Source organism: Rutidosis leptorrhynchoides, chromosome 1 (assembly GCF_046630445.1).
Source record: "Rutidosis leptorrhynchoides isolate AG116_Rl617_1_P2 chromosome 1, CSIRO_AGI_Rlap_v1, whole genome shotgun sequence".
Classification (NCBI taxonomy): Eukaryota; Viridiplantae; Streptophyta; class Magnoliopsida; order Asterales; family Asteraceae; genus Rutidosis; species Rutidosis leptorrhynchoides.
In genome coordinates this window covers 34,685,913-34,710,169 of record NC_092333.1, presented here as the reverse complement: position 1 = coordinate 34,710,169, position 24,257 = coordinate 34,685,913, and the positions used below count along the sequence as shown (strand labels likewise).

General features: G+C 34.2%; 2 protein-coding genes across 2 annotated transcripts; one reads left to right on the top strand and one right to left on the bottom strand.

Moving 5' to 3' along the window:
• The first annotated feature begins 3,773 nt into the window (after window positions 1-3,773).
• Window positions 3,774-9,359, top strand: LOC139858810 (uncharacterized). The gene is made up of 9 exons (XM_071847653.1): window positions 3,774-3,947; window positions 4,310-4,473; window positions 5,588-5,692; window positions 5,834-5,890; window positions 5,995-6,075; window positions 6,932-6,966; window positions 7,629-7,718; window positions 7,812-7,962; window positions 8,803-9,359. Exons 1-9 carry the CDS (start codon window positions 3,821-3,823, stop codon window positions 8,914-8,916), a joined length of 924 nt encoding a protein of 307 aa, XP_071703754.1. The 5' UTR covers window positions 3,774-3,820; the 3' UTR covers window positions 8,917-9,359.
• Window positions 9,360-9,487: 128 nt separating this feature from the next.
• LOC139857922 (U-box domain-containing protein 15-like) lies at window positions 9,488-12,392 on the bottom strand. The gene is made up of 5 exons (XM_071846796.1): window positions 12,099-12,392; window positions 11,896-12,012; window positions 10,996-11,430; window positions 9,640-10,698; window positions 9,488-9,544 (listed from the first exon to the last, which is right to left on the bottom strand). Exons 1-5 carry the CDS (start codon window positions 12,390-12,392, stop codon window positions 9,488-9,490), a joined length of 1,962 nt encoding a protein of 653 aa, XP_071702897.1.
• Between the last annotated feature and the right edge of the window lie 11,865 nt (window positions 12,393-24,257).

Below are 24,257 nucleotides of genomic sequence, written 5' to 3'. Positions count from 1 at the left end.
GGTTGTCTTGATTTTAATAATAACATTCTTTTGAATTCATGTACAACGTGGGCAAATATTGTTAAAGCAGGGATACGCATAGACTCGTTCGATCTCTCTTTCAGGAACTCTTTTTCGAGAAAAATAGGCAATGGAGCTGCGACGTCGTTCTGGAACGAAACATGGACAGGTTCTGAACCTTTGAAAAACAGATTCAAAAGGTTGGTGCGGTTAGAGACAAACGCGGATGCAACGGTTAGCGATAGAGTGGGCTGGGACGGTTCGAAAAGCTGTGGGAATTGGAGCTGGTCGAGGTCCCCCTCGGGACGTGGTCTAGGCGAACTGAACGATTTAAACTTGCTGTTATCTTCGGTCATAATCAAGCCTACTGAATCTGATTCATGGTGGTGGCAAATGGCCAACAAAGGGGTGTTCACGGTCAAGAGATTAACTTCCATAATTGATTCAAAGCTGCTATCGATTGGGCCTAATAAAATTGAGACATTGAGTAATAGTTTGATACCAAAGAAAATAGGAATATTTACTTGGAGAGCAAGGAAGAAATGTCTACCAACTTTAACGGAGTTAGACAAACGGGGTATCGACTTACATTCCGTCCGCTGCCCTCTTTGCGACGATGATGTGGAGTCGGTAGATCACGCGCCTATTTTTTGCAAGCATGCTTTCGAGGTTTGGAATAAAGTTTTCGATTGGTGGGGTCTTAATATGTTCTCATCGCTTAGTATCAATGAATTATTTGTCGGGAACTCGAGTACTTCAATGTCGACTTTGGACTCCAAAATTTGGCAAGTGGTTATTTGGTCGAGCGAATTCCTCATATGGAGTAATAGAAATCAAAAGGTCTTCAAGAATAAGTGCTGGAATTCGCCCGTTGCGTTATGTGAAATCCAAGTCAAGTCCTTCGAGTGGATCGCTAAAAGATGCAAATCGACGACATTGGATTGGCAAGAATGGCTACACAACCCGCATGTTTATCTTCATTGTTAACTTAACCTCTTGTTAGTTTAGCATTTGCGAATCTCATGTATGTTGTTAGCATTTCGTGTATGACTGCACATGGTTGCACTGTTGTATAATTCTTGAGTTTTAATAATAATCTATATATGCTTTTCAAAAATAATATAATAATAATAATAATAATAATAATAATAATAATAATAATAAAGAAATTGGCAGATGTTTATTTCACAAAGGTTACCGCTTCTGCAGAATCCACTTTTTCGTTATCTCCCCGACAATCGGCCTTATGGAAATCGCAGCAGGGTGATCACACCTCTGCTTGGCTAAGGGCAGTCCCTATTTTGGGGTTGGGTCAGACGATGAACGCAAAGACTTACCGATGTGTGTTGTGCTACCGGTTGGGTGTTCCATTGTTCTCTATCTCGACGGCATGCTCTGCCTGTTCAAGGGTTTTTACTGGGGATATTTTCGGGGATCACGCGGTGTCTTGTGCTGGTATGGTGGGTATTAAGCATCGACATAATGTTGTTCGGGATTCCCTTGTTGATGTTTGTTATCGATCTGGGATTTCAGCGAGAAAGGAGGTTGACATTGGGTTGTCTGGAGGGAACGACAGGGCCCTCAGACCTGCAGATGTGTTACTTTATTCCTGGAATTGTGGTCGCGATGTTTGTGTTGACTTGACAGGGTCTTCTCCTTTGACACAGTCTGGGCTTTCTGACTTTGTCCCTGGACGTGCTGTGGTTGATGCGGCTCGTCGGAAGCGGGTCAAGTACGAATCTAGCTGTCAGATGATTGGTTATGGTTTCATTCCTTTCTCATTTTCTTCCCTTGGGGAATTAGAAAAGGATGCTGTTTCTTTGCTAAAGCGGGTTCAGAAGAGTTCGATGGCGCAAGATATTGGTGCCGGTGCTGCTGCTCATATTTTTACTAGGATAGGTTTTGCTATTGCTAGAGGTGTGGGGGCCCAGATTGTCTCTAGGCTCCCCACTAATTTTTTGTAAGTTTTAATACTTTTAAGTTTATTATTATAATAATAATAATAATAATAATAATAATAATAATAATAATAATAATAATAATAATAATAATAATAATAATAATAATAATAATAATAATATATTATATTTGATATGATGAGTAATAAAGTAGCTTTCTTATTTAAATCGCCATGTGAATTATTCATTATTAAATCAGTTGAACATGCAAACAATCAAAAGATGATTCTGGATTCGTATGTTTGCGTAATCATATAGAAAAAAGAATGCAAGTAGGTAATAAAAAAAAAAAATTAATTTTACATGAGAATTCTACAAGTACGGCTAGGAATATTTGTTAAATTTTATGCGTACCTATAAATTTGGCTATTTTTACAGGCGTACCTATGAATTTGGTTAATTTTACATGCGTACCTATAAAAATAATAGCTAATTATGACTCTTTACAAAAAAAATTTAAATAAATTTTATGAATATAAAAACACTAGGTCTCGTTTGGCTCACAGAACAGAATTAGAATTGAATTTAGACACGCACAAAACGTGTCTAAATTCAATTCAAATTCCGCCGAAATCTCATTGGATTCCGTGAGCAAAACGAGCTTAAGAGTGCGTTTAATTACCTCTTAATTAGGGGCGGATTTGAGGGCGTGCAACACGTGCGCTTGCACAGGGCCCATAATCCAAAGGGGCCTAAAATGCTAGTAGTACTTAACCTAATTTGTTAGTATTTACTGAACTTATTCATACATATATATAAAACTTTTGTATTCAAAAAAGGCCTATTTTTTGTTAATTGAACAGGGCCCATGTGCAAAATTAGAATTGAAGAGACGGCCTTGCTCTTAATTAAACGGTTCAGTGTTGCATGTTGAACCATTCAGCATTCATCGCGTTAGTTTCTGACATCTGAATAACATATGATTCATAAGATTAAACATTATGTGCTCAACGATTCAGAGTTGAAATTATATTAAGATCACTTATTAAACAGCTACAATGTTTTATATTGATGCAAGACATTAATAACGTAAGTTTTATCATTCACATTTTTTATGAAAAATAATTATCATACATGCCATGGTCATTTAAAATAATTATCATACATGCATTGACAGGCGAATTGAAGCTCCGTATTTTGCATTAAAAATTGAGACAATTATCTTAAACGTATAATTAATTTTTAAAACGTAAAGTCAAACTACCCTTAAAACTTCGTTATGTTAGACTAGTTGTAATGGCAACTCCAAACGCCGTGGCCATCCTATGTGGCAACCAACCCACACCAACTTTTGCTGTATCAAGGCGTGGGTGAGGGGCCGTGGGGGTTTGTGCGTGGGTCTGCAACGGGGAAGGCCACGGGTGTGGCTCAATTTTTTCAATTTTTTTTATTAATTTAAAATAATATTTTATACCCTTTTTAATACTTAACCCAATTATATTTTAACACATCATCACAATACTTCCAACTCACACTAAAAATTCACACCACCACTACTCCACAAAAACAACCCACAAGTCCTAGTCATCAAAAAAACAACTCACGCCCCCCACTTTTACGAATGATCTTACGATGGAAAGTGTTCAGGTAATACTAATGTGATAGTCTTAGAATGAAAATTTATGAAGATGATGTCATATGGACCGCACTTGAGATATTTTTCATTCAGTGTAAAGTTCCAAATATACGAACTAAAGATTATAATTTATAATATACTATTATTAGTATGATTTATGATTTATGATTATGATTTATTTATTTATATATTGAATATTGATGATTCATTTATTTATATTTATTATTGCAGATTGCAAATATTTGTACAGTAATATCTTATCCATCTCGCACAAAAATATTCTCCAATGGCTTCATTTCTTCCTCTTCCTTCAGTTGCCCTCAATTTTAAGGTTCGAAGACTGCATTTAAATCAATTTCAGAAATTCAAGTCCGTTTTCAGCATTCGTAAGGGATTTAGGGTTTTTGCTGGAGGTAAAAATAACACAGTATAAAGACAAGTCCCCTTTATTATTATTATTTTCATTAGTAAAGTAATTAGTAATATTTGCTTCTCGTTTGTTCTTTTTGTTTTTGTTCTATTAATAAAGTTTGAATCTTTATGTATGTTTATGTTCGGATTTATAGTTTAGTTGCAATGTGTTTATGCCCACCAACTGTTTGTTGAAAATCTTGTATCATAGAGAGAAATGTCCCCATGTAAGATAGCATATATATGGATAAGTGATGGAAATCTCAACTGTATGTGCTTTTGCATTAGAAGTTAATCAAGTAAGAACTATAAAATCTTGAAGTGTTAAAGCTGAAATGTAGCTCTGAACCTGTTTACTTTGCAGATGTTATAATCGAAGAAGATGATGTTTTGCTAACTTTTTTGAAGGATAGAGAGTCAAATGGAGATTTGATAGCAAAAGTTTCTGATAAACTTTGGTTGAGGAACACGATTAATATCGATAATGTTGAAACTGACTTAAGAAATGATGTCAACCAACCTGATGAGGTAATGGTCATTTCAAATTTACTCATTTTGAGCTTTCATCACCATTGGTGTTTATAAGTTCTGACATATTCAAAAGATACATATACTAGAGGTGGATAAGTATGTGGTTTGTGCTTTCATACCCATAAAATTACCCATGTTATTCATTTGATTATTATTTTAATTATCAGAAAGACAATAATCTCACACACTCAACCATATATATATATAAATATTCCACGAATATATACATATGTCTAACCCCGGGACTTGAACCCACGACCTCATGTTTGGAAGGTCTCCTGAATCTCCTCTATACTGCTAGGCCTAAGGTCCTTTGGCATTTCTTTGGTATATTATGTTTATTTTTAGTTTTATATTTATCCAAAATGGCAAATCTTATTACAAAAGATATTAAATTATTTATGATAACGGAACTGCCTTCATGGCCCGATAGTTCAACCCCAATACCTTGAGTATTGGGCACGGTTGAGTTAAGGGTTCGATCCCTGGCTCTGTAAAAAGCCCGTGAGGGAGGTTTTACCGACTTATACGTAGGAATTTGACCCGATCCACATGCCCGTATGGATTGATGGATCGGGTCCCTTTTATGCGGTTCGAGTTTCCGCCCGGAAACGCTTATGTGCGTTAAAAATTATCCGGTGAGTGGTTTCTATCCCCGTCAGTGATTTCAAACCCAGCTTCCAAAAAACGCGTCTGTGCGTGGAAAATGATCGGGTGAGTGGTTTCTATCCCCGTCGGTGATTCCAAACCCAGCTTCCAAAAAAAAAAACTATTTACGATAACGTGATTTTTGAGGTTTTTATGATAACTATTTATAATAATATGATACACTACGGATGTCATTTGAACTGTTTGTCCCATTTTGATTCTTTTTCCTTTTGATTAAATCCGTTGGTGCAACTCAAATGACATGTTCTGTTAGATATAATCATAACCCATATCGTCCTCTTTATATAAGGGTTGAAGTTTGATACCTTAAGATAAACTTATGGTCTATGAAAATTTTGACTATTAAGTCAATTATCCAGTCGAATTATGTTTCATTACATGTTCTATTATTGGTATAGCATTGATATTCAAGTTTCCTTTATGACACACTTGATCACTGTAGCCATTGGATGATGAAAATGCGGGTGGTTTTTTGAAATTGACGGCAACGAATGAGTGGCTACTAGGGGAAAACGATGCACCATTAAACAAAAAGATGCGAGCTAAGGTATAACTGTTTTTCATTGTTACTTCACTTATAAGTGATATGTCTGATCAACACATCCAAGTTCCACTTCAAACGCTATCATCATTTTGGAGTTTATAAATGATGCATAACTTTAATTTAGCATGTTCGTTGTGATAACAGCAACTTCGCGATGATAGCGAAAGAAGAACCAGGCTAAACCTACTTCAATATGAAGCGGTATGAACTGTTTTAATCCGAATAAGCGATATGATAATTGGGTTTTGATCATTAAGATAATATTATGTATTTAACTATTCATTAGCTATTTATATATCTTGTAGGTGAAGAGGGAACTATTTTATCTAACTGTTGGTATCGGAAGTGCGTGCACTGGATATTGTTTAATAGTATTCTCAATCCAGGTATTCACATAGAGGTATATTTTCAGTCAATTATGTTCTTTATATACATGGTTTTCAGGTCTAGTAATCACATTCACACACATTCACAAAGATAGGAAATGAAATGAAGACAATGGTTCAACGATTTGGTTACATTAACAAGTTTTGGTTATAGACGTGACAACTCGGCAGGTTGGGTAAAATTTTATCATGGGTCGGGTTGTAAAAAGTAATTTGTAATGGCAACTCGAAACATGTTTGGTGGACCTGCAAAGACATTCATATTAATTTTTTTAGTTTATTTAAACCTATGTGGCGATGATTTCCGAAAGTATATTAGAAGAAAGCAAAAAACTTCATCTAATAAAAGCTAATTTCGAGGCTTTATGCATTTTTATTTACTTAGGAGGACTTCCTATCTTTTGATCCAGGTTTTATGGTTCGATCCTGTAACTTAACTTATTTAACTCGTTAGGGGTATAAATTAAACCCATATTAACCCATGTATAAGTAGAAGGCTTGACATAGAACCTCTAGTTCGTATAACGAAATCCACCTTCGATATGTAATCTAGTTAGTTTTAAAGATGTGAGATTAGAAATAAAATAACTGTCGTTCTAACTGTCCACCGTGATACTCAACTCAACTGAATTCTGTTGGCTTTATATTCTACAAGGGAGGTGATTTGTATACAACAAGCCCTAGTGAGGTTTTGTATATTTGTATACCCGTTGTCATAAATCAGTTCTGCAGACTTACTATTCAAGTTGTTGACCAAGGACCAGAATTGTTTTAGTATAATTCTTTTAATTGGTTCATAAAATCAAAACTTGATAGCTTATGGATGAACTTATGCATCTTCTTCTTATTTGCTTAGGCTGCTGTGAGTTATGCAGTAGGCGTTCTTTTCAGGTTAGTTCAACTTTTAAGCCATATAATGGCTTATTATTATTCTTTAGTTGGACAGTTTAGCAACATATATTTCATCAATGATCATAGTATAGTTAGAGTTTAATATGTGTGAAAGAAAAACACCTAGATGTGTTTTAAAAAATGAAAGCAAAGCTCACAATCCTTAGAGAAAAAACTATTATATCCCCGAACTTATATTCTAGGAATGTCATTTACTATTTTATTGGCACGTTTGACCAACAATTCAAAGTATGTTGAAGATAGTAAAAAAGGTCTATATAAGATGATCTAAAGTTGATAGTAATCACTAATTAAATTTCAAGTGAGTCGCAACAAAATTCAAACAAATAGTAAAGTGTATTATTTTTTAGTATTAGGGGAAAGTTGAAATGGAAGCCCAAAATGAGGGAACTTGGGAACAATAAGTTCAAGTGAGTTGCATAAAAATTTGAACAATAAAAAAGTGGATTTATTTTTTCAATATTGGAGGAGAGTTGAGATGAACTTAGGAATTTGGGCACGGTAATTGGACTAAAATAGCGCCAATGGTGCGTAACTCAGTTGGTAACGGGTTGCCAGTTACCAACCTTTTGCCACTAAAAATTGGACTAAAATACCAAAATAATCAAGCTAATGCTTACTTGGACATTTATTACTTACAGTTGCTTGTACCTTCAACTTTTGTACCGATATGTTGACAACCTTTCAAGGGAAGCAGTTCCACAAATTTTTAGGCAAAGGAAGATTAAAAGGTATGATACTCGGCTGATTTGATTCTCTTTTCATTCAATATATCATTTTTACTGTTAAAAACTATTCCTTTACCCTTGCTTATATGAAATTAGAATTGGAATAAGAAGCGATGACCTGGCGGATACTTTTGAGAAAGTAGTCAAGGGCTGTAGCATGGTTCTATCATCTCCACGACTTGTAATCCCAGCAGCTATTTACGGATTGTGGGGTGTTTCTCAACATTTTGTGAATGATTACTTCCAGGTATCACTCTAAACTGTTCATCTATGGGTGGATTAATGTGGGCTATGTTTAATATTTTACGTGAAACATTTCCATTAAAAGCTAGGTATGGAATAGGTCAACTATGACAAGTAAGTTGAAAGCCTCCTCCAAAGTTTAGTTTAAGGCACACAACCTATGTTTAAACAAACAATGATTACATAAATTAAGGGAAAAACATTACAGGACTGTAAAAAAAAAAAGCAACCACAATTTAATAGCAAAAAGGTCTCAACTTCATTTCTATTATGATCACTAAACCTCAAAAAGTCATACTAAAACCATCCAACTTCTGACTATCGTCACAAAGCACATGCAACTATTGGCAGCTGCTGACAAAAACCATATAACTTTGTCATATTATTACCTGGGCCTTCTAACGACAACCCTTAGGGCTGTCGTTAAGATGCTTAAAAAACTTGTACGCAGTGGTTATGTTGTCTTTTAGACGGCGGTTATTAAAACTTTACAAGTATTTTAAGCATGTTAACAACAGCCCTAAGGGTTGTCATTAGAAAGATTTTTTTTTTATAGAGAGAGGGATGACTTTCTCTACTCTTGAGATTGTTTCACTCTGGATGGAGAAATGACTTGTCTTTATTCTAGGATAGGGGAAGGATTGTCTACATCTCACCTTCCCCATACCCCACACATGTGGGATTGGGTTTTGTTGTTTTTTTCTATAATTTCCTGAAGCATTCATTTCCATATAAGGTGAAAGTATGTTGTTATGTGTTGCACTTCTTGCTCATCTCATTTAATATTTTAATATATAATATATTTATTAAAAAGATGATCGCTTGTTATGGATATTGGTTGTAGCTTACACCGGCGATGGTAGGCGTGTTTGCGTATAAAGCTGCCGCCTTGGTTCAAGTTTACAGAGACAATGAAGATCTTCAATTAATTCTTCCTGGGAATGAAGACGAGTATTAGCTTATTCACTTGTTGGAGTTCATACTTTTCGATCGTCCATTACCCTTTTTCGGGTTTAATTTGATTCCTCCCAACATTTCACATCTTCGAGGTACCAATTCTTGCTTTCAGTTACCATAAAGATTCCGTTTGTCATCACAATTAAATGGTTTTACATAATCATTTTGCTGATTTTCGGAGGATTCTTCTGCTCGATCAGGGATTATATCTCAATAAATCTTTTGCAGTTAGGTGTAGTTGTATATTACTGGTCAATAACATGTTTTAAATAACACTTGTAAGTTTTAACGTGTTAAAAGCCTTTTGTGTATCGACTCAAGCCCATATGAGTTTTCAGATAAAGTTATCAAATTTTTTTAATGTAGGTTTGTCAACTTTGGTTATAAGTTGGTTCAGTTGCACATTATTTATCATATTGTATCCTCATAGGAATAAAAACTTTGAATTATGTCAGTGAATAGTGGATAAATGTTCTACTGCAACTTTGATTACTTGATAATATCAGTGGAAAATGTTTTTATTTACGGGTGAACTAGAAAAAAAATATTATTTATTTAGTTCATTTTGTAAGCTACAAAACTTTTTCAACGTCAGACATACCTAACGAATCATGTAAACGGCCTCTAATCTACAAAATTGAAAAAATTAATCTATTAGACAAAATTTGAACTTTGAGAGTTTATTTTACACCTAACTGCAGATATTTACTTAATGTTACCTTACATTGTTGTAACTAGGAATCTGTCCACTTTTACTTATAAGCTGCAAAATTGCTGCTGCTTTCTTTTTCGCTCTTTTTGTACCGTTTTGCGACACTTCTGATACATGCTCATATACACCATACTGAAGTGCAACCACCAAATTATTATTATTATTCGTACAAAGCTTAAGAAGGACCGCTGCTGCACATTCTTTATTCTTCGGGGTCCCTGATCTCATAAACTTGACTAACGTTTCGATAAATGACATTTGTCCAAGTTCTTTTTTACCATCCGGATGATCTGCAAGTAGTAAAAGTACCGAAAGAGCTTCATCAACCATATCCAACCGTTCGTTTCCAAGAGTCTTTAATAAAGTTTTAATGGCACCAGCTTCAATAGCCTTAGATTTATTTGCTTGTGAAAGCGTTAAGTTAAATAAAGCTGTAGCTGCATCTTTTTTGCCTCTAATTGTTCCTTCGGTTAATAAAACAACCAAAGGCGGGATCCCATTTGATGATCCGATTAAAGTTTTGTTTTCATCAAGCATTGATAAACTATATAATGCTGCTGCCGAGTTTTCTCTAGCTCCAATAGTTCCATTTTTTAGAATTTCGATTATAGCCGGAACTGGGTTTTCATCAGAGACTTTTTTCTTGATGTTTTCATCGATTGAAAGATTCAAAAGAGCTGTAACTGCGTGTTCTTGAATTTTGGAATCTGGGTATGTAAGAAGGTGGACAAGTGGCGGAATCCCGCCTTTTTCCGCTATTAAAGTTCTGCTTTCTGTGCATTCTCGTGAAAGCATGCGAATCTTTGTGACTGCTTTAAGTTTTTCTTCGAATTGGGTTGAGGTTAAGTTTTGAATCAAGGTTAAAACTTTTTCACTTGGTGCTTTTTTCAGTGGTGGTGGTGGTGGTTCTTTTTTGGGAATTTGGTAGTTGTTGTCCTTGCACCATTGCAAAATTAAGTTGTGCAGTGCAACATTTGGTGCTAAAGCAGTGTGTGTTAAAGGTAGTCCGGTTTTTGGGCAAGTTCGGTTGTCAGAATCTAACCATTGTTGTATGTTCGTCCTCTCGTATGTCTGCAACAGAAAATAAACATTCAACACTAGATTTTGTATGAAAAAAATCTTGTTCTTAGATGGATCATATGAAGTTCATGGGTCAAAATCTGTTTAACTAATCGGTTAAGGTCAATTAATGAGTCAAAATCGGATTTGTTGGTCAAAGTTAAAATTGGTCAAATCAGCTTCTTAGATGGATCATATGAAGTTCACGGGTCAAAATCCATTTAATTAGTTAATGGGTTAAAATTGGATTTCTTGGTCAAAGTCAAAATTGGTCAAATCGGCTTGTTAGATGGATCATATGGAACTCACCTGACCAGTTGCGACAATAACAGGATCCCTCATTATCTCCAATGTAATTGGACACAAGAACTCGAAAGGGATTGCAATTGAAGTACATTTTCGTAAAGATCTATTGCTTGGAACAGGGTCATCAAGAACATTGACTTGTTCGATTCCTGCAAATCTCTTGAATCTATCAAGAAGATCTAGTATCTTTTGAGTTCCTTCTGCATTCTGTCCTTTTCTTTCTTTAACAAGTTTTCTTATAGCCACTGTTTCGATTCTTAATTCCTCAAGGGAATTTAAACATAGCTTTTCTGCTAGCTTTTTGACACTATCACATTCTATAATCCGATCACTATCAAAATACAACACCGTCATCATATCCTTGGTTAGTTCAATATCTTGGCTGTCAATGTCGATTCGTTGCTTTGCTCGTTTGAGTTGCATACACATTAACTCCACCTGCAACAATATGACTTTAGTATGGTACTATGGGTTAAATCGAGCGAAATAACAACCAACTTCTACACTTTCTACTTTGAAACATTAGAATAACTCCTCGGTTACTCAAATGTAAGTCGACTTTTGACCACCAATATTTAAAACTTAATTGGCTAAGTATGCAATCTTTATATGTTTTTGTTTGTTTTTTTTTTTTTTTTTTCAATCAAACCAATGCAAGTCAAGGGTGTTTCATCATCTTTATGCAATATTAGCCAAATTTACTATTAATGAACATGATTATGCTTTTGGTAGTTAATTAGACTAGTTAAACTTCCTGTGATGAGTGCACTAGCAAATCCATGTCTCGCGTCGGAAATTGAAAAGAAAGTCAGCAATTTGTTTTAGAGTACTTAAATTCTAGTGGCTTATATGTTGGACATGTTGGGTTAAAGACTCGACCGTAAACAAAATTATAGATATTACCTGTTCTTTAACTTCTTCTGAGATTCCAATTTCTTTGTATGGGAATCCCTCCATTGCTTGATTCATTCTATCATAAACAGTATTGAATCTTGTTACCATTGCTTCAGCCTCCAATACCTAAACAAAAAACAAAAAAAACAAATTAATCAACACATTAACATTCAATACCTTTAGCATTACAAAAATAAGGTACAAAAGCTAACCAAATAAATTTTGCTTCCAGCACTACAAGTCTTTAACAATTTTTTGCCTAAAATAAATGCCCTTTTCAATTTACGTAAACATGATATACAGATTTCTGGAATATGAGCATCGAGATCTCGAATTTCTTCTAGTAACGGTAAACAATGTCTTAATCGTCTAGCTAACGTTTGGCTTTCTTTCTTTTGTGAAAATCGAAATTCTCCCATTGTTTTTGCAGCTTGGATGATGCCTATCAACTCCTCGGCTAAATCCCTAACAACTCGCGAATTCGATAACACATTTTCTTCTTCCATTTGTAGATCCTCCATTTGTGAATTTTGTTTCGTCTTCTGTCACCATTTGAATGTCATACTATTCGTCGAAAAATATGTTCTTGTCGTACAAAAATGTAGAGTATTTTTCATGATTTATTTAACAATTTAAAGATTTCAATGTTTGATATATATTTGGAGATTGATACTTGTGTACGAGATGATTGAGATTGATGAACAAAGAAAAGCCTAATTTTGAGTTTTGTGAATTAAATTGGAAATGTAATCATATGAATCAAACATTATTTTGCGGTCTCATTTTGTGGATTCTAATTTAAAAGTTATTTGGTACATGTGTAATTAAACTTTGGGCATATGTATATCCACATGCACTTGCACATGTGACATGTATATTTATACTACAGAGTAGCACGTAATATACATGTATAATGTATAAAAATTGATGATGTATATATATATATATATATATATATATATATATATATATATATATATATATATATATATATATATATATATATATATACACCGATATATGCTGAGAAAAGCGACACCGAATTATAGCAAACCGCTAGTAATAATTGAAATAGCGACAATAAAGAGACACCGAGATTTAACGTGGAAAACCCCAATAGGGTAAAAACCACGGACAAGGAAAGAAACGTTTCACTAATATGAATAATAGGAATTACACTTCTCTCTAATTACAAGGATAAGTACCAAGTTTTATATCTCTTGTAATTAGGAGATTTATCACTTACTAATTATCTATTAGACTACTAGAACACAAGAAGGAAGAATGTGTTGGGATGCATTGAAGAGCTTGAAACCTCCTCTATTTATAGTACAACAAATGAGGGTTAGGTGGAGTAAATCAAATGAGAAAGTCTCATTTGTACCTCAAATATTACGGAAAGGAAAATGGTAGGTAGCCTACCATCACCAACCATTGACTTTTCAACAATCTCCCACTTGAAGATTCGATTGAAGCTCAATCAATCTTCACACGATAATCCTTCCTTGCCAATGATGTTGCTTACGTTTCCGCTAGGCCGGATGAGGAACGGCACCAAATAAACTTGTCATGGTTGATTGACTTTGTTAGAAAATCAGCTACATTGTCGTCAGTATGAATTTTCTGCATATCCACGGTTCCTTCTTCCACTTTCTCACGAACGAAGTGATACTGAACTCGTATATGCTTTGTCTTTGAATAAAATGCCGGATTCCTTGCAAGATGCAAGGCACTCTGGTTGTCACAAAATAGAGTGATATTCTTTTGTTTGTGTCCGAGTTCCTCCAACAACATCTTCAACCATACTGCCTCTTTAGTAGCTTGAGTAGCTGCTACATATTCTGCCTCTGTTGTTGACGTCGCCACAACTGACTGCAGTTTTGAAACTCAGCTTACTATTTCACCACAAAGTGTGAAAACATATGCAGTGGTAGATTTACTTTTATCGATATCACCTGCATAATCTGAATCAACATACCCTTTGACAATAAAGTTTGGTTCCCCATAACATAATGCAACATCTAAGGTTCCCTTGATGTATTTAAGGATCCTCTTTACCGCATTACAATGCTCTTTACCAGGATTCGCCATGTATCGACTAACTACTCCCACTGCATGTGCAATGTCTGGTCTTGTACATATCATTGCGAACATTAAACTTCCCACTGCTGATGCATACGGTACTCGAGACATCTCCTTCCTCTCGTCTTCACTGCTAGGACACATAACGGAGGATAACTTGAGATTAGTAGGAAGTGGGGTTAAAATTGGTTTACTATCTTGCATATTGAAACGCTCAAAGATTTTCCTCAAATAATTCTTTTGAGAAAGCCAAATCTTCCTATTATCTCTGTCTCGGTGAATTTGCATCCCTAGAATCTTGTTAGCGGCACCCAAGTCTTTCATTTCAAACTCCCTAGCCAATTGAGCCTTCAGCTTATTAATATGATATTTGTTAGGGCCTGCAACCAACATGTCGTCTACATATAACAGCAAAATAACAAAATCATTGTCCCCAAACTTCTTGAAATATGCACAAGGGTCTGCATAAAGTCTATTATATTCAAGGCTCATTATGAAATAATCAAATCTCTTGTACCAATATCTCGGCGCCTGTTTGAGACCATACAGAGATTTCTTTAACCTGCAAACCAAGTTCTTTTTTCCTTGTAGTTCAAAACCTTCTGGTTGAAGCATATAAATTTATTCTTCAAGATTTCCATGAAGAAATGCAGTTTTCACATCTAGCTGCTCTAGATGCAAATCAAATGTAGCACACATCGCTAGAACTACTTGAATTGTTGTAATTCGAACCACAGGAGAAAATATTTCATTAAAGTCCGTACCTTCTTTCTGAGCATATCCTTTAACCACCAGTCTTGCACGATACCGCTCCACTTGATCATCACCATTTCGCTTGATCTTATACACTCATTTATTTCCAATAGGTTTTCTACCTTTCGGCAATGGCACAAGTTCCCATGTTTTATTTTTATGAAGAGCTTCAATTTCTTCCTGCATAGCCGTCATCCACTGAGATGCATCTGAATGATTCAGTGCCTCGCGAAGAGTTGTTGGCTTTCCTTCCTCTGTTAGAAGACAATATGCAACACTGCTTTCCATAATATAATCTGAGTGTCACCCTGGACGTTTCCTTTCCCGATTAGAAATACGAGTCGCTGGAGCTTTATCAACGACTACTTGATTTTCATCGTGCTCTGGTACTGCTTCAGAAGAATCTTTATGAAATTCGTTACCCACCTGTATCGGTATAGTTTCTTTTGAAGTGCTAACATCTTCAAGATCTTTGTCTTCTGTAAAGACAACATCTCTGCTGATGACTACTTTGTGGGCAGTGGGGTCCCACAAACGATACCCCTTAACTCCATCAGCATATCCCAAGAACAAACACTTTCTGGACTTCGGATCCAACTTTGTCGTTTCTTGAGAATTGTACATTGCGTACACAAGACTTCCAAATACATGAAGGTCAGAATAATTAACTGGTTTTCCAGTCCACATTTTCATCGGCGATTTCAACTCAATTGCAGTTGATGGTGACCGATTTATCACGTAACAGGCAGTACTTACTGCTTCTGCCCAGAATGATTTTCCCAAGCTTGCAGTTGCCAACATCGCCCTTGTTCTATCTAACAAGGTTATGTTCATCCGCTCTGCCACTCCGTTTTGTTGAGGAGTGTATGCTGTTGTGAACTGTCTTTTGATGCCTTCTTGTTTGCAAAACTTTTCAAATTCATCACCAGTGTATTCTCCTCCATTATCTGTCCTCAAACACTTGATCTTTTTACCAGATTCAAGTTCAACCCACGCTATGTAAACTTTGAAAACTTCAAACACATCTGCCTTCCTCTTGATTGGGTACACCCAACATCTCCTAGTGTAATCATCAATAAATGATACAAAATACTTTGCTCCTCCTAGAGATTGAACTGGTGCTTGCCACACATCAGAGTGAATCAATTTACTTCTAGAATTTGATGTGTTAAACTTCAGGCGATGCTGCTTGCTGATTATACAATGCTCACAGAAAGGTAGCGATACCTTTGTAAGACCAGGAATAAGATTTCTTTCAACAAGAATCTTCATACCTTGCTCAGACATGTGTCCAAGTTTTTGATGTCATGTCATAGCAACTTTATCACTTGAACTATTCGAAGCAACAGATGCTTTCGATTCTTGTACCGTCTCGCCTTTCAGAATGTATAAATTAGCACCCACCTTTTCTCCTTTCATAAGTACAACCGCTCCTTTCTTGATTATCATGATCTTCTCATGTATCACTGTAATGACCCGGAAATTTCCGACCAAATTTAAACCCTAATCTTTATATGTTTCCGACACGATAAGTAAAATCTGTAATGTTGAGTCTAGAAAGTTTGAAATCTTTATTCGGTTAATCAGTTACCCTTTGACCATGTCTGATGATTCACGAACAATTATGTGTATATTGATATGAATACATAATATATTTTATTTAGTTGAAAACGTTTTTGATTCAATGGAATTTAATTAATAAAATTTAATATATTAAACGTAGTTACAAGTTAAGCACATGATTGTTATACTAATATTATTTTTATTTTAGTATTTATTAAATATATTAAAAGTATTATTATTATTAATATTATTAATATAATTAATTATTTTTTTTATATATATATATTACTAATATTTCTGCATTTATTATTAGTATCTTAATTATTAATAATAATAATATCTGTATTTTTGTTAATATATCTGCATTTATAATATATTAAAAATAACAAATAAAGATATAATGTTACACGTAATCAGATCATTATCAGATGAAAACGTTTCTGTTTTTTTCTCCTTTTCTTGTAAATTCTTTGTCTACCACTAACACTAGATTACAAACAAATATACTGCTCCATATATTCAATTAATATCCTCATCATCGTTATAAATTCATTGTATCTTCACTTGATAGAAAATTAAAAACAGAAAGTGGTAAACCAAACCCGTTATCCCCCGAACTCCCTAACCAATATCTTCTCCTTCAATGATACAACCATCTTGTTTCTTCATGAACCATGACAACCATTGACAACCACCCTCACCATATCACCACCATTTAAAACCCATCTTGCATCACCACGACAATTATCTCTCTCTTGAATTCCAAATTGAACCGCCACTACTTAAACCATGAACCACCATTTTTTTTCGATGAAATTCATTAAAACTTCACTGCTTCTGTGTGAACCTTCAAACCGAACCGATACCATCACCCCACCATCTAACAACAACTCATATCATTTTTTTTATACCATTAAACAAACCACGAACGAACTACTTCTGCAATCCTTTCGTTTATATATATGCCCGAACAAAACAACCATCCTTCACTTAAAAACCGTCACCACCAAGAACGAGTACACTCTCTCTCTCTCTCTCCATCTCCTGCTTCGGCCACCTCTGTCACCATTCTCCTCAACCTTACATCCGCCACCTTTTGGCCACTGGTTACCGATATAATTGTTGAGTTACACTATGAAATTCAATGATGAAAACATTAATGAAAAGGCAATGCATTATTATGAATGATGCGTTGGTTTTCCTAGTCCCAGACGAGCCCCACAAACCGCTAACATCGATATAATTTAAATGAAAATATGTTGAGCTGTAAAGAAATTTATGTGGCTATTATTTCCATTTTAAAATAAACCCCACTTGATGTAAAGGGTGTATGGATAATAAAGTTTAATGGATTAGTTGATGACTTAATTTATCATAAAATTTCGGTGGGACAGATAGAAGAACACACAAGATCGCTGGATATTTTTTTTTTATGTTAAGCCGAGATTTCCTTTTATTTGATTGGGACAATTACGTTTTAAATGGATTTGCAAGGTTGGGATAAGATAATCTAGCTTTTTAGGCCATGTCTCTATCTATGTGATTGGACCAAATAATAAAGTTTAAGTGATCATGATTGATTACTCCATCCTAATCAGCTAAAGCAGAAGAATAAGATATATACGAAATTCTTTTAAACACAATCGGGCCAGGTACATAGAGTGGGCTGTAAAATTCGGACATATGAAGCTACTATGGGGCCGAAGAAAATGGTTTGGGCAGTGGTTGTATGGTTGGGCCGAGGGTCGGTTTAAAGGAATTAAGTGTAGGAGGTAATTCAAAGAAGTAACATGGTAGATCAATGGTTGGTAGTATGGGTGATTAAGCAAGAGGTCATGGGTTCGAGTTCGGGCTGTGGCTATTAGTTTTTGGAAAAACCTTATAAACTCTTGAGGTAGTATATCTTTATTACCATTATTATTATTAGTTTTATTATTATGATTATTATTAATAATATTATGATTAAGATTAGTGATATTAGGAATATTATTATCATTCTAAAATTTGCAAGATCATCATTATTATCAAAAGTAAAATAAGTGTTATTATTATTATCATTAGTAGATCATTAATGTCAAAAGTATTTTTTTTAAATATTTTATACATAAAAACACACTTATTATATATAATATAATTATATTGATACTCCATATAACTATATACAAAACATATTAACATTATCTATATAAATACTTATATATAACAAATTAGGTATTTTAATATAATACTAAGTATATATAGATATTAATATGACTATATTAATCATCTTAAATATATATATATACAAAATAAACATAAATAACATATATTAATAAATGAAATTATGTGATTTCCATTATATGTTTTAATAGATATACGATTAATATAGGTTCGTGAATCGAAGGCCAACCTTATATTTGATCAATGATGTTATATGTATTTTTACTACAAAATACATTAGGTGAGTATATAGTTCCCTTTTAAACTCTAAATATTTTTGGACTGAGAATTCATGCGCTGTTTTTATAAATGACTTACGTTATGGACACAAGTGATCAAAAATATATTCTACGTTGAGTTGTACCACTGGCATACTTCCCTGTAGCTTGGTAATTAATATTTACAGCGGTATTGTAAACGCGAATCCTGTTGATAGATCTATCGGGCCTGACAACCCCAACCGGACTGGACGACCAGTATTCAACGGTTGCACAGTACTTCGTTTTGTGACTACACTTGGTACGGTGTAGTAAGATTTCATATTAAAGGGAATATGCGACGTGATTAATTGTTAAGTATGGTTACCAAGTGCTCAACCACTTAGAATATTTTTATTAAATGTTTACATATGAAATCTTGTGGTCCATTGTTAAAACGCTGCTAGCATCAAACCTATATATCTCACCAACTTTATGTTGACATTTTAAAGCATGTTTATTCTCAGGTACGAATTAAGTCTTCCGCTGTGCATTAGCTCATACTAAAGGCATTACTTGGAGTCGATCATCGCAATGGAACCAAATGTTGAAGACTTTGTCCAGATGGATAAGGACGGGTCTTTACAGGTGGTATCAGAGCGGTGGTCTTAGCGAACCAGGTCTCCCATTTGTGTGTCTAACTAGTAGCTGTTAGGATACATTAATGAGTCTGGACTTCGACCGTGCCTGCATGTTAAAAGTTTTGCTTATCATTTCTAGTCGTAAATTATTTGCTTATCATCCTTAGGGAATTGCCTGCTTATCATTCATAAGTCTAGACACGTCTTACTGCATTTAGTGCGTCGATAGTGTATAGATAAAATTCATATCTTAGCATATCTGTTACTTTGGACTTTAGTTGACATCTTTTCAAAGATTCTCCGTAATTTACGGGATTTTGGTATTATATATACACATGTAAAGTATGTATTGAAGAATACCAAATCTAACTTCTATAATCTATTTCATACCAAAAATTCATTTTTACGATTATACAAGATGGATTCCGCATCTAGTTCGAATTCCTCAGATTATGACAGCTATGCCGATATGGATTTTCATTCAAGCTCCGAAGGCAGCGTCACCGGAATGGATCAACCAATCTCCCATCATCTATTCTGGATGAATTGGGGGTGGGTTCGTAATATACTAAGTCACTGGAGACATGAAGAGGGTGATCCCTTCCATCCACCAAATTGCCCTTTTGGCGATGAACCTGAAGCACTTACCGGCGAACCTGTTCGAGAAACCATTTTCTCTCTCATTTCTAGAGTATCTCGTCACGATTATATACTATCCCATATTTCAGATCTTGTTCATTCGCTCACTCCAACCACCAATCATCCCGGTGTACTAGCAGAAGTTAACGAACTTCGCGCTCGCGTGACGGCTTTGGAAAACATGGTGCGAAGGTTACAAATACCAGCAGCAGCACCAGCGGCATAAACCGTACCACAATCATCAACGCCAACAGTACCCTTATCACCCTCAACCACAACCGCGTTGTAAACCTCAACATCGTAATCTGTATCTCGGATATCAGCCTCACACGCTTGAATATCACCATACTGTACTTCGAGTATGATCTTCGTTTTACATATCATTCTATATCGATTATCTTCGCTTTACTTATCGTTCTATCTCATTTATCTTCGTTCGACATGGTAATTATGTAATCTTTAATGTTTTAGAGATCATGTAATCAAGTATTAACGATAAATCAAAAAAATTTAATATCTTATTGACTCATTAAATCCATGATTACATCCGATGAAAATATATATGCAAGTATATTTTCATAAAGATTGTAATTAAAAATTCTTTTGTACAAACCGTTAATGATGAAAATATTTTAACGGGTGGGTAGTACCCGAGGAATATTTAGAATTCACATTAATAAGTTACACTGTACATTCTTCGAATCTGATTCAACGATCATTTACTATCCTACTTACAACTACCGATATACGTATCCGTTCACCACAGAATAACCATTTTTATTCAAATTTCATATTTGGAATTTTATCTATCAGAATCCAACAAGTGGCATAATGAAGAAAACATTGGATATGATAAAAATTTGTTAGAAACAAATGCGCTAATTAATTGAAATATTGTTAAGATTCCACGCTAACTGTTCCTAGTTAACTGTTCCCAGCTAACTGTTAATTCCGTATTACATTTTATCGCAATTTAATTTATTGTCATTTAAGTTCTGTTATTTATTTTACGCACTTTAAATAACGGGACACGTATACAAGGTTTCGACCTATCATATCGACCCATCTATATATATATTTCGGAACAACCATAGACACTCTATATGTGAATGTTGGAGTTGGCTATACAGGGTTGAGGTTGATTTCAAAATATATATATATGGTTTGAGTTGTGATCAATACTGATACCGGTACACGGGTCACGATACGTATTAATTAATTCAAATATTATATATTAAATTATATATGAATATATTGGACTAGTGGACAACTGGACTATTGGACTGCTAACTTTGGACAATTAAAATGAATTAAAATATTGATTATAACATATGAAACTAAACAATTCTTCAAGTTTGCCACTTGATTTCATCCTAAACCTCATTTGTATCTCGACGTTTACAATCCGTGTACAAACCTATCAGGATTCTTGAAAATACCTCAATCAAGAAGTTGAACCGACCGCACTTCATCTACAGAAGAAAAGATCTATACACATGAAAAAAAAAAAAAAAAAAACTCTTGAACCCAAAGTCATAGTTTAACACGTACCGCGACGAATTCTTTAGCATTTATTAGCAAAAACAACCTTACGATTTCTTTTCAAAGTAGCCAATTTTGTCACAGCTCCAGCAGAACAACTTCGACCTTTCATTCGAATAAGTCTTATTATAACTTTGATATATACGATTGGTTATCCTCATCGTTACCGGGGAACCTTTCATACTCCGCCATGTTATCATCAGCATTTAATCATCTAAAAACACAATTCGCCCAAAAACACCTCGGATTGATAATCGACGATTCAGATATAACTGCATTAAATGCAGAGGAAACAGTAAAATTTTAGATGGCCTAAATGGTCAAAAGTTTGATGATAAAGAAGGGAATGTTAGGAACGCTCGATAGAAAATTTAGTGCTGAAAAATGGATTGAGCTAACCGTGAAGGAAACAAAGAACAAATACAAGGAATGAACCTGCCTTCAAATAATGCAAATGATTCAGTGTCTGTTGAAACCGTCAGTATGAACCCTACTCTTTATTCTAAACTTTTTCAGATGATATTATTCATCATCATCTTATCTTAGATATTATAAGATATCTTCATATTTTCCGCTATACATATTCTCCATATTTCTAGAGATATTTTCACAACCATTCTTATCTGAGATCATTTATCTCTCCGTGATATCTGCGTTACAACATAAAAGAAACTGTGTTAGTTTCTAAGTTCTAAAACCTTCAAGTTTAAAATAGGAATGTTCTGAAGCAGTGTTGGGAACTGATGCATGAATTAGTATAATATAATGAAACTTGATCAACTTCATTATATTACAGTAATACATGTTGAGTTTCTAATGGAATGTGATGATTCACAGTACCATCATCATGTGCCATGTTACACGGCTCTTACATTCTATCCAATCTCCAAACATATCAAGAATATATCATCTTGATAGTTCTATCTTTCTGGATATTTTGGTAATTTGACAAATTAAAATCGTGCCATTACTAATTCTTTCTTAGAACATTTACTATGTTCATTTCAAATTTCATACCTACGAACTTGGGATCATTGATCGCTTGACTTGAGGACGGGAAGAAGAAACGAAGGACAAAGCCCCAAAATAGAAATTGGAATATAAATAGCAGCAATTAGGAGAAAGTGTTAACTGTGGATGACAATGATTATAAAAGACAGAAGCATGGGCATCGAAGTATAAGGGAAGATATAAAACCCAAGAATCACCCAGAATTTACAAACCGTGTATATTTATGCAAATAACAATATAGAGACACGGGAGAACTAGAAACACTATAAACACAAGAGTATAGTATAAGTAAATAGATTCTTCTGGTGGTAGATGAAAAAGAAGAATGATAGATATAAAATTAGGAGTATATCAAGAATCAGTACGGGATGGAGCATTTTAAAGAATGCTTTAAAGTAAGAATTAAGGAGAAAGAGTAGAAGATGTGAGTTGTGAAAAATAAGGAACGAAGGAGTGAATTTATAGAGAAATATTCGACAGAGAAATAAAAACAGATTGCCGCATTAAATCAAAGAAGATCCTGATCGCCGAAGAACCAAATCTTATTACGTAAGATTTTCTTTAAATCCCTTAAATTCCGGAAATCAATCCTAACCACGTCATTGGTTAAAACGATTCCATATTTACTCATTACACTCTTTTGTGATAGCTTCACTCGTACGCTTCACATGATCGAATTATTTTATCTACGTCTCTCAATGATGATAAAACTCCATTATTAACTCATATTCGTCATAAAAACATTTTATTGTTAGTCATGACGATCTCGATCAAATTTCGGGGACGAAATTTCTTTAACGGGTGGGTACTGTAATGACCCGGAAATTTCCGACCAAATTTAAACCCTAATCTTTATATGTTTCCGACACGATAAGTAAAATCTGTAATGTTGAGTCTAGAAAGTTTGAAATCTTTATTCGGTTAATCAGTTACCCTTTGACCATGTCTGATGATTCACGAACAATTATGTGTATATTGATATGAATACATAATATATTTTATTTAGTTGAAAACGTTTTTGATTCAATGGAATTTAATTAATAAAATTTAATATATTAAACGTAGTTACAAGTTAAGCACATGATTGTTATACTAATATTATTTTTATTTTAGTATTTATTAAATATATTAAAAGTATTATTATTATTAATATTATTAATATAATTAATTATTTTTTTTATATATATATATTACTAATATTTCTGCATTTATTATTAGTATCTTAATTATTAATAATAATAATATCTGTATTTTTGTTAATATATCTGCATTTATAATATATTAAAAATAACAAATAAAGATATAATGTTACACGTAATCAGATCATTATCAGATGAAAACGTTTCTGTTTTTTTCTCCTTTTCTTGTAAATTCTTTGTCTACCACTAACACTAGATTACAAACAAATATACTGCTCCATATATTCAATTAATATCCTCATCATCGTTATAAATTCATTGTATCTTCACTTGATAGAAAATTAAAAACAGAAAGTGGTAAACCAAACCCGTTATCCCCCGAACTCCCTAACCAATATCTTCTCCTTCAATGATACAACCATCTTGTTTCTTCATGAACCATGACAACCATTGACAACCACCCTCACCATATCACCACCATTTAAAACCCATCTTGCATCACCACGACAATTATCTCTCTCTTGAATTCCAAATTGAACCGCCACTACTTAAACCATGAACCACCATTTTTTTTCGATGAAATTCATTAAAACTTCACTGCTTCT